The sequence below is a fragment of the Leucopleurus acutus genome (genome assembly GCF_964270905.1).
Source record: "Leucopleurus acutus genome assembly, chromosome: 8".
NCBI classification, from domain to species: domain Eukaryota; kingdom Metazoa; phylum Chordata; class Mammalia; order Artiodactyla; family Delphinidae; genus Leucopleurus; species Leucopleurus acutus.
Genome location: NC_139151.1, coordinates 55382157 through 55393492, shown reverse-complemented (window position 1 = coordinate 55393492; position 11336 = coordinate 55382157). Strand labels below are relative to the sequence as shown.

Here is an 11336-nt window from a genome sequence, read left to right as displayed (position 1 = left end):
AGGGACGTTTGGAAGAGGGGAGCGTGCTGGCGTGTCCCCACGGGTTGACCCAGAGACCAGACCCCATCCTGGGGTCCTTAACATAAGAGTAGGTTAAGCCTTCCAGAGTGGAGTGCATCTCAGACATTCATTCACTAGCCCCAGTGCTGTGCAGGGTCACTTGATCCCCACCGTCACCCTGTGAAGGCCAGGCCGGGAGCCCCATTTTGCAGATGAGTATACCAAGGACAGTTGGGGCTAAGCCCTGCCTAGAGCAGAGATGTGTGAGGGGAGCCAGGGGTGAGGGCAGGTTGGGCCAGCAGAGCGGGAGACCTGCATTTCATAGATGAGAGCTCTGAGGCACAAAGAGGTAACTGTTCCTGTCCCTTTCTGGCCTCATTCTCCCCATCTGAAGATAAGGATGTGGACGGGACATTCCGAGGCTCTGATTTCTCCTCTGGGCACGGGGAGAGGAGGCACTGGCGTTCAAGGCTGCTTCGGGCAGGAATGTGACATGGGGCCCGGAAGTGCCGCCAGCACGCCGCTTGCCCAGAGACGTGGTTGTCATCCCGGGAGGTCGTGAGCCTCCTGGTGCCTCCAAGGAAGGACCCCCAGCCAAACCCCCAGACAGCGCCTGGCTGTGCGCTGTGGCCCCTGCCCCAATGTGGGTCTGCGTGGATCTCCATGGCCAAGGCCATGCTTTGCAGGTCCATTTCTACAGCCTGGTCTCCCTACCTGCGTCCTGGCCTCCTTTCTATCCAGACTTCTTGTGAATCCTCCAGGAGCCCAGCTCACACCCTGGCACGCTCCCGAGTCCTTAGCCTGGCTTTCAGGGTCCCCATAACCTGGCTGTGGCAGTGTTGCCTTGCTAGCCCTTTCTTCCTCTCCCCTGCACCCTGTCCTCCCGCCTTGCCTAAATGGTTTCCTCCTCCCAGGAGGTTCCGTCTTCCTCTGAACCTTCCAGTTCTGTCTCTTAAAAATCACAGCCCACCCTATGAGCTCCTGCTTAGATGCCGCCTCCTCCTCGAGCCTTTCCTGCCCCGTCTGAACGCATCACTGCCCTCTTAGAGCAGACCTCTCTGGCTGGTGCTGGGGTTGCTGTCTCTCCTCCACCAGGCTGACCTCCCGGGCTGAGCCTGGTCCGACTTTTCGCTGCCCCCTTGGCCAGGCGCAGAGCAGGTGTGGGAAGGTTGAATGGGGGCATGCGGCTGAGTGGGACTCCCTGGAGCTGATGAGTGGGTCACTGCCTTTGCTTGAGGGAGGGAGTGGTGGGCCAGGCAGAGCAGAGCTCTGACATGAGACAGGCTCCTGACTGTCCTGAATGCACCTCTTCCCTCTCTGCGCCCCCTGGGCCTCATCTGTGCAATGAGAACAGTACAGCTCATTTCTGAGGGTGTGCAGGAGTTTGACCTAGGAATTGAGCCTCAGTTTCCCAGTCTGAGAAATGGGCACCATCCCACCAGGTTTCCAACCTTGGTTCTTGGAGGCAGGTGGTGCGAGAGGCACAGACTACCTATGCAGGAAGCAGAAAAAGAGGCTGTCCTGGTGACAAACATAGCTGATTGGAAAAGAGCGAGAAGTGTCCCCCTCTCCACCATTCAATGGTGAGAGCCTGCAGGCCAGAGAGGGCAGGGTCTTGCCTGAGGTCACCCAGCCCAGTGGAGCTGAGGCAGCTTCAGTGACCTGATCGAGTCTCATTTTTGTAGGTTGTTTCCCCTGTGGGGAGTGAGCAGCACCTGTGAGCTGCAGGTGTCAACCCCGCCCCAGCAGGGTGAGGAAGAGCCGCTGCTGCTCCGGCGCTCAGTGGCGCCTGCCCCTCCCTCTGCACTTTCTCACCAGATATGCTGCTGGGCTGGGTTTCCCGGGCCCAGTGACCTTCAGTGTCCAAGCCAGCTGCTCACCCTGCCCGATGCCGAGCCTTGGCCAGCCTGCTGCCCACGAAGGTTCCCAGCTTCTTCCTGTCCCTGCTGATGCCCGGCAGATCCAGCTGGATCTCACCTGCTTACTGAGGCTCCCCGGCCCCCTCCTCACAACACCCCAGTCCCAGTGGGAACCGCTGAGGGGCAGAGGCCAGGGGACTCAGCCAGGGCCACACAGCGAGCCAGCCCCGAGGCTAGCTTTCCCCTCATATACACGGCCGGCCGGGGGACACCAGCACCCCAGGACCAGCGAGGGACCCTGAGCCCCAAACACGCCTGGCCCTGCCCTCCAGACCCACTTGTCTCTTAGCACAGAGCGCTTGGTCGGGTTTACGTATTAGAAAGCTCACTGCAGCTGGGTGGAGACTGGATTGGACACAGATAGAAACCATAAGGGGAGGGCAGTGGAGAAGAAAGACAGGATTTCCCGGTCCCGGTGACGCCTGCTTGGCCTTGGCCAGAGTGACTCACTGGGCCTGGCCCCCTGGTTCTGCTGCCGGAGCCCCCGTGGCCCCGGCGCAGCTCACGCTTCTCGCCCCTTCTCCCCCGCCACCCTGCCATCCGTTCCTCAGCACATGGTGCATGGGGGAGATGGGGTCCTGGGAGGCCACAACACAACCACAGTCGGACACACAGAGATGTGTTGAGCATGTTAATGAAACGGTGGCTCGTGGGGCAAGAGAGGAGTGGGAGTGGCTCTACAATAAAAGGGAAGGAACTCATTGATAAAACCCAAACTCTGAGGCTCCAGGCCCCCTCCCTGGCCTCTGGCCTTCCCTGCCCTGGCTCTGGCTGAGGCTCTCCCTGGCCCGCGTTACTACTTCAGCACCTGACCCTCGGTCTCACCCCTCCATCCCTCCCTGGCTGCCCCATGCCCTCAGTGAGAGCCCACTTCCCAAAGCCGGCATCCCAGTCTTGCAAAGCCGGTCCTGCCAGCTTTTCCCGCTCAAAGCTCTGCACCCTGGCCTTCCCTCCACCTGCAGTGCATCCTGCCTGCGTGCTCCCCCTGCAGATTCCCGCCTAGCCTTCCAGCCCTGCTCTGTCCAGTTCCATCTTGGAGAGACACCACCATTCTTCCTGCCCATATAGCCCCACCTGCAACATGCGTTGCTTCTGGGACCACTGACCACAGTGTGTCTGGCTTAGTTCTTGGTCTGTGCCTGTCACCCTGTGCCTCTCCTCCCTGGGACTGCCGTGAGGATCTGACCCCCTCCTGTCAGCTCAGGACCAGCCCAGAGGGGTGCCAGAGAAGACGAGCACGTTGGAATTGACTGTTCCCTGAATTATAAGCTGCAGCTGTTCAGCCCTTCCCTGGTCATGTGGCGTAGGGGAGGGGGCTCTGTTGCCTGGAGTGGGATGTGGTGGGAGGTTGTGGGGATGTGGGGTCGGGGAGCTTTGTCTGTCGGGCATCCTTGGCTCCTTCGGCCGGCCCTGGATGACACCCACTCTGCCGGGCCATGCTGCGCCATGGGCACCCACTGTGGGGTGTGGGGACTGGGGCACAGAGGAGGGACCCGCAGCAGGCCTCCTGCAGTCTCCTTTCACTCTCACAACTGGCTGGTCCCCAGGTGGAGTTGGGTCTGCCTCCCACCCAGCTCTGCGTTCACACATGGGCACACAGGCTCTCTGGCCTGCCTTCCGGTTTTGCTGCCCTGGTCGTGTCCTTTTCCAGTGCATTCTCCCTGTGGCAGCCAGGTGGATCTCAAGTCCCTCCCCTGCTCAGCACCCTTCCCGCTCTCCATCACCTCAGGATGAAGCCCGATCCCCGTGCCTGGCCTTCCAGGACCTCTGGCTGGGATCCTGGGCAGCCTTGCCTGTGGTCTCCTCCTGTACCCACACCGCCACTCTGCCTCAGCTCAGATCCTTTCCCTGAGCGCCCTGCCTGCCCTCAGGGCCGAGAACATCTCCTGAGGATGGGGCCTGGCTGGTTGGTACGCCCTCCTCAGAGAGGAAGCTTTGGAGGTGTGTGCCCTGTGGGGTGTGGGGCTGCCATCCCGACCTTGTGGGATCCTCTCTTGGACTTGAGCACCTCAAGGGTCAAAGCCACAGGTGTCCTGAGAGACAGAGGAGGCGGCTCGCAGGAGGTCACAGCCTGTGCACGGAAAAGGCCGAGCCCGGACTAGTGCTGTGACCCAGCCTGGGCTTCTTCCCTGCTCTACACCCCCTGGGTCTTCCCACCCTGGGTGCCAGGCAGAACCCTACGGCTATGTAATGTCCCCAAAACTGGTGGGATCGGGGTCACTAGATTCAGCTAGGCCTTCTTCCCAGGGCCCCTGCACAGGCTTTTTCTGTTTAAGATTTTATTAAAGCACAACTGACCTACAGAACAATGCTTAAGTCACAGATACGTAGCTCTGTGACCCTATCCATGCGGCCACCACCCAGATCAAGGAGCAGTGTTACTGGAACCCCAGAAGCCCCCCTCCTACCCCTTCCAGTCACTACCCCCAAAGGCAGCCACCATCCTGCCTTCAACTCACCATAGATGGCTTATACCTGCTTTTCAGTTTTACATCAGTGGAATCGAAGTATTGTTCTCTTGTTTACTATTGTGGTCATGAGAGCCACCCATGAGTTGCATGCAGCAATAATTTGTCCATTTTCATTACTGTATAATATTCCATTAAACACCATATTCATCCTTTCTTCTGGTGATGGACATTTTGGGTTGTTTCTAATTTTTATCTATAACAAATACTACGACACTAAACACTCTTGTTACTTGTTTTTTGGTGAACATGTGCACGTGTTTCTGTTCAGTATCTACTTAGGAGTAGAATTACTGAAAGAGTATGCATTTGTCCAGCTTTAATTGATGTGGTCAGATGTTTTTGCAAAGTGGTTGTATCAGTTGACACTCCCACCGCCAACGTGGAAGAGCTGGACTTGGGGGAGAGAGAGAGAGAGAGAGAGAGAGAAAGAGAGAGAGAGAGAGAGAGAGAGAGAGAGAGAGAGTGAGTGTGTGTGTGTGTGTGTGTGTGTGTGTGTGTGTGGTGTTTTCCCCTGCAGCCATTCCGGTCAGGGCGTAGTGGTATCTCATTGTGCTTTTAATTTGCATTTCCTTGATGATTAGTGAAGTCCAGCACTTTCCTTCCATCTATTGGCCATTTGGATATGCTCGTTTCCTAATATTTTCTTCAAAAAGCTTCACTGTTTTACCTTTCGGTTAGATTTGCAGTCTATGTGGAATTGCTTTTGAGTGTGGTGTGTGTTCAGGTCAAGATGAAGCTTTTCCCACACGGATAGCTAGTCAACTGAGCACCATTCATTGAAAAGACCATCCTTTCCCTAATGCACTGTGATGTCACCTTTTGTCAAAATCAGGTGTCCTCGTCTTGGAGGGCTCTCTAGTCTGTTTGTCTACCCTATGCCAGCCCCACACTGTGTCAATCGCTAGAGCTTGTGAAAGGTCTTGTCACCTGTGAGTCCTCCAGCTGCTCTTTTTCACATGGGCTCGGCTGTTCTTGGACCCCTGAGTGCTGGCTCTGTTATCCCACCCCTTAGAGGAAGCCCCAAGCCTCAGAGAGGTGAGGTGACTTTCCCCTGCCACACAGTTCTGGAACACAGTCCTGGCTTCTTCCTGGGCAGCACCCTGCCCTCCAAGTGTGATGTAATGCTGCGGTGCCCGCCTGCACCACCGGGAACTTAACAGATTTCTTGAAATCACTTTCCTTCTTCCTTGATATTTTTGAAAGGAAGCTGTGCATTTACTCTAAATGGAAAGTCAGTATTACTCTCTAAGTACAAGGTAACTGGAAGAATCTTAAAACTGAAGGAAAACAACAGAAAAATCCCTTCCGTTGCAGCCAGGTGCTGTTGCTGTGAGCCTGGGGCTGGCTCTTCCTTTGTTAAGTAGGTGGGCAAGGGCCGTGAGGGTTTCAAGACTTGCTGGACCGAACTGAGTTCTCCTTGAGAGAGAAGTGGATGGGGAATAACTTTCTTACTGACTTATTTACTGCCACATAAAGCAATTTAGAGCGACCCCTAAAATGATCACAGTACTAACGTGGGGCCTGCTTTGGGAAGCCCTGGTGTGATGAGGAGGCTGGAGGCTTGAGGTCCAGCTCATGGGCTGCAGGTTTTGTGCATGTTCCTTTTATGTTCTCATCTAAAAAATGGGACTGAGGGCTTCCCTGGTGGCGCAGTGGTTGAGTCCGCCTGCCGATGCAGGGGACACGGGTTCGTGCCCCGGTCTGGGAAGATCCCACATGCCGCGGAGCAGCTGGGCCCGTGAGCCATGGCCACTGAGCCTGCGCGTCCGGAGCCTGTGCTCCGCAACGGGAGAGGCCACAACAGTGAGAGGCCCGTGTACCGCAAAAAAAAAAAAAAAAAAAAGGGACTGAAACTGTCTCCTGTTTCCCCCTGGCTGCGGTGGCTGAACTGTCCAGGAAGGCTCAGTGCTATCTGCCCCCGCTGTAGCTGGCTCCTTGTGGCCTGCTGCAAGATGAGCCCTTACTCTGCCCACGCACCCCTGGCCTGTCCCTGCCACCTCCAGCAGGTCCAGGGACAGCAGATCAGGGCACACCCTCCCGGAAGGAGGTACACACTGTTTCCAAGGTGAGGATAGATAGAGCTCCTATGGGGCAGGCCCCGGGGCAGATGCCACCTTAGAGGCTGGAACCAGGAAGGGCTGATAGCAGTTCAGAGGGGTTAGTAAATTGCCCAAGGACACACAGCGCTAAGTGGCGCAGCTGGGATTCAAACTCACGTCTGACTGACCTGCTGGAAGGCTGGGTTCCCTGAGCTCCCTGGTGGGTGCTCCCATGCCCTTGTTCTGACCCGGGTCAGTGCCCCCATGCTCAGTCTGTGGAATCCCACTGTGCCAGGCTGGGTCTGAATCAACTTGTGCTTTCCTGCCTCTGAGCCTTTGCTTGAGCTATTCCCTCTGCCTGGAGTGGCCTTTCTCTCCTAAAGCACAGCTGAATTCTGGGTCCAGGCCTTTGTGAAGGCTTCTTTGTGTTCCTCTTGCTGGAATGACTCATATTCCATGCTGCCTTGTGTCTGTTGGCTGCAGTAGACCATGAAGTTCCTTGGGGACAGGAACCCTGAATTGTTGTAACCCTCCTGGCAGGGGAGGCACATAGTAGATGTGACATCCGTGCTGACATCCCCCAGGGACACAGTACATTGAAGTATGCCAAGTGCTAGTCCATGCGGCCGTGTCTCATTTGATCCTCCCAGAGGCCCTGGCACATTATTTCTTCCTTCCACACAAGGACCATGCAGACCAGAGAGGTGACATGGCCTGTCCAGGTCTCACAGCTTAGGGGGACATTGCGAAACTAAAGCCAGGTCTCCGTCAGGAGCTAGAGAAGGGCTGGGCCACAGCAGAGAGCTCCAGGACTTTAGCTGCATTTTCCATGGACAGCATCAGGAACAGGAGGGGAGGAGGGGAGAGAGAGAGAGAGAGGCCTGATCTAGTGGGAAGGGGCGAGCCCTGGCCTTCAGGAGACCTGAGAGCTGGTGCAGCTCTGACATGGAAAGCTGATCCCCCTTGGGAGTCCTGGGCACTCTTTGAACCTGTTTTTCCCATCAGTGAAGGAATTCCTCATGCATCATCTGTGTTGGCTCATTCAACCCAGATTCACTGAATCCACCCCCGCTCCCCAATGTTGGACACTAGGGATACAGAGAGGAGCTGGACATGGGCTCTGTCCTGGAGGGGTGTAGGCTGGGGAGACAGACGAGTCATATGCAGATGGGGTACAATGTAATGGGCGCTGTCACAGGGGTTCCAGGACTGTGGAGGTAAGGGGAGGAACAATGTCGCACAGGTGGGAGGTACTTGGGCTGAGTCTTGAAAGGTGACCAGAATTCTCCAGGTGTGCATGTGTGGATGGAACACTGTGTGCAGAGGCCCTGAGTGGACCACAAGGAGCTCGTAGCACTGGAACCTAGGCCCAGGGTGGAGAATGGCGGGGGGAGCGAGATTGGCAGGGGCAGAGGGAAGAGGGCAGGCTGGGGGGCAGCTGGGAGGCTCAGGCTGTCCTGGTAGTGCCTGGCTCAAACTTCAGTGTCTTGAAGACAGGACGTGCCCCAGCCCCAATCTCAGATCCAGGGAGAAGAGGCCAGGGTTTAGAAGCTGGCTTTCCTGATTGCTGGTTTATCTGTATCTATCAGTGGTTATGCCTGGAACTGGAGGGAGAGAGCAGAGCTCAGAGGCTGGTGACTCTGACCCCTTGGGCGTGTTGACTCAGTGGGTGGAGTGGGAGGCGGCCTTGGGGCAGATGGAGGGTGCAGGAGGACGGTCGGCATGAGGTGCAGCCTGTGCAAAGGCCAGGGCCAGAGAGCCTGGCATAAGTAGGCCAGGGTCAGCCTGGCGGCCAGGGGTGAGGCTGGAGAGATGGCTGAACCGGGTCAGACCCTCAGCCAGCCAGGCCTGGTCCCGGTTCTGGACCTGGGCTGAGCCGAGCTTCCCCCTCTCTGTTCGCTCCTCCCTTCTGTCCTAGGAGCAAACCTTCCCAGCAGCGCTGGCCGCTGCGCGGCCTGGAGGGTGGCCAGAGCCCTCATTCTCCACCGGCCTGGCTCTGTGACCTCGGCCAGCTCGCTCCTCCTCCTTGGGTTCTGGGCTCTGAACACTGGAATTGCTAGAGCTGATTTCTGGGCTCCTGCTTTCAGCTTCTTTGATCTAATTCTTGCAGCTTAAATTGCTTCCTAAACAGGCCTTTCAGGAAACTGTGGGGCTCATGGCGCTGCTGGTGGCTGTGTGCAAGAGCCCAGGGGCTGCCTCTCCAGGCTCCCCCTTCTCTTTCCCTCAGGCCCCCAACGCTGGGAGGGTGGGTGGGAAGGGGCAGGGTTATTGGCCTTCCCGGGTAGAGGGATGGCCAGAGAGGTTAAGGGGGTTGGCCTGAGGTCACACAGCAGTGGGACAGGTGGGCCCTGTATGACGTATGGGCAGAAGCTGAAGTGGCTGTGGGTCCAGAGCAGGGGACAGGCCAGCCCTCAGACCCTCGGCAGGCGGGGACCATCAGCCCCGCTCTCCCTTCTGTGCATCCGTGTTCCACCCTCACCCCTCCATTCTCACCTCCTTCCTTCCCTGTTTCTCCCCTCCCTTGAATCCTGGGGGGCTGGCTCAGCCAGGGTGTGTGTGGGGTGAGCCCTGCCCGCGCTTTGGGGTCGCCAGGCCAAGATGGAGGCTCCAAAGTCAGAGGATGTGTGTTCAAGTCCAGACTCTGCCATGGAACTTGGGCAAGTTGCCTCCCCTCACTGAGCCTCAGTTCTCTTTTCTGAAAAATGGCAACAGTGAAAGGCCTACCCAGCAAATCCTAAACGCCAACCTCTAGCCAGGTGGTTTGCACACGGCAGGTGCCAGAGACGCGGAGGTTCTCTCTTGGGAATGAGAGGGGCTTTTCTACTTCTGTTCTTCCTCTTCCCTCTGGCCTGCTAAGCAGTCTCCGCAGCCTCTGGTTAATTTTACTGGCATCTTCCAGTTACTGAAGCAACGTTGTTCCCATCTTGGAGATGCGAAAATAGGGAATCAGAGAGGTTGAGTGACTTGCTCAGGGCCACACAGCAGGTGAGTAGTACAGCTGGGACTGACACCCATATCAGTTTGCTCACAAACTCAAGTTTGCCCTAGAAGCTGGCCTAGCTTGCCTCAGTTTCCCTCAGCTAGGCTGCGAAGTTGGGGCCTGTGTCTTGGGGGTTCGGGATTGCAGCGTTGCCCTGAGCAGGCCCAGTGATAAGTAGGCCTGGGGATGTGGAGATCCCGGCTGGAGCCAGCAGCCCAGATGGAGTGTGAGATACAGGGCCATAGATGGGGCTGTCAGTCAGGTGCCTGGCTGTCCCAGCCTCTGTCAGGGCACCTGGCTGCGGTTCCCTCTCCTCCTCTCCCCTCCCAGAGCCCTTTCCTGAGTCGGTCCAGTCTGGGTCTCTTGCATTTGGTCAGCACACGGCTACAAGGTTCAGGGTGCTGGACTGCGGGGCGCTGATAGGCGCAGCGCCTTCATGTGCCAGGGCTGCGTGTGGATACAAGTCCAGACTCTGCTGTGGAGTTTGGGCCTCGCAGGAGATGGGCCAGTTGGAAGCCTAGAAGATGGGTCCAGGCTGAACAGAGGGATGTGGGGGTCATCCATCCGCCAGGGGACCCCTGAGGGGGAGGGGAGGTCAGAGGGGGAGTTGGGTCCGGACCAGCGCTAGATGCCCCTGAGGCCTAGGAAGAGGAGACCGACGTCCAGGAGTGTGAGACGCTGCAAGGTCTGGGAGGCCGTGTGGGAGAGTCTGGCTTTGGAGACTGGAAGGTCACAGGGTGGGACTGGGAGTCCTCGGGGGAGGTTAGGTCACCAGCGTGGAGGAGAGCACTCCCTACAGAACTGGAGGCATTTATTCCGAAGTGCGGTGGAGAAGGCAGAGTGCTGGAAGGAGGCGGTGAGAAGGGATGTGACTGAAGGCTGGACGGGCCTCCAGGGCCAAGGGTTTTCCACACAGGCCAGAGATGATCTTGCGGCTCTAGGCTAAGGCGTGAGGGTCCGGAAGAGGGAAACTTGGAGACAGTGCTGCCGCTTTCCTGTGGGTGTGACACCAGCCAGGGAACTGCTGGGTCACCACTGGTCTGATTCTGTCTGGGAGCTCTAGGAAGGCTGGTGGAACAAAGGAAGGGAGGTCGTGGGTGCGGCCAGGCAGCCCTGAGCGCCATTGTGGTTGTGCCCTGTCGGCCCACGGGCCTGGCGTCACCTCTAAGCATCAGAAATGAGGAAATTCAGGCTGTGGAGTTAGTTGGTTCCTCTCCCTGCTCTGTGCGTACCAGCTGTGTGACCTTGGGCAGGTCTCTCCCCCTCGCTGAGCCTCAGTTCCTGGCCTGTGCCATGGGGATGAGGATGCCCACTTCCCAGACCTGTGGGGAGGGAGCACGCGGGGACCACCTCACTCAGCATATCCCTCGGGGCCTCCAGTCCTCAGGAAGTGATGCTCTTCTGATTTTCTGTCGTCCCAGGTGCCCCAGGAGCTGCCCTCTGCTGCCTTGTCTCGGCCTCCCCTCCCGGGTCAGCGGTCACCATGTTCTCCTGTGTGAAGCCCTATGAGGACCAGAACTACTCGGCCCTGAAACGGGCCTGTCTGCGCAGGAAGGTGCTCTTTGAGGACCCGACCTTCCCCGCCACCGACGACTCACTGTATTATACGGGCACCCCAGGGCCCGCCGTCAGGTGGAAGCGCCCCAAGGTCAGTGTCTGGTCCGAACTGGTGCCGAGGTGGGCAAGCCCAGACCCACCCAGTCTGCGGGGGACAGCGGGTGACTGGCAGGGGTCGCTCTGAGGCCCCAGGCAGCCGAGAAAGTGGAGCGGCTGACGCTGGGCCCGCCTGCTGTGGGATTTCATCCGGATGGGGAGCCAGGAGAGCAGCCCCCAGTTCCGTGGCCACCACTGCCCAGCCAGGACCTCTCTGGGCCTCAGCTTCCTTATGAGGAAAGTGGGGCCCTCTGTTCTGCAAACCCTCCTGCCA

At 57.9% G+C, this 11336-nt stretch overlaps 1 protein-coding gene across 1 annotated transcript in view; it reads left to right on the top strand.

Moving 5' to 3' along the window:
* Window positions 1-10892: 10892 nt before the first annotated feature.
* The window catches only part of CAPN5 (calpain 5), a gene marked incomplete at both ends in the record, with an annotated part of 35534 nt that continues 35090 nt past the window's right edge, over window positions 10893-11336 (top strand). The window contains one exon of the mRNA XM_082844124.1: window positions 10893-11057. Within this exon, the coding sequence (XP_082700250.1) occupies window positions 10893-11057 (165 nt within the window). The remainder of the gene's footprint in view (window positions 11058-11336) is intronic.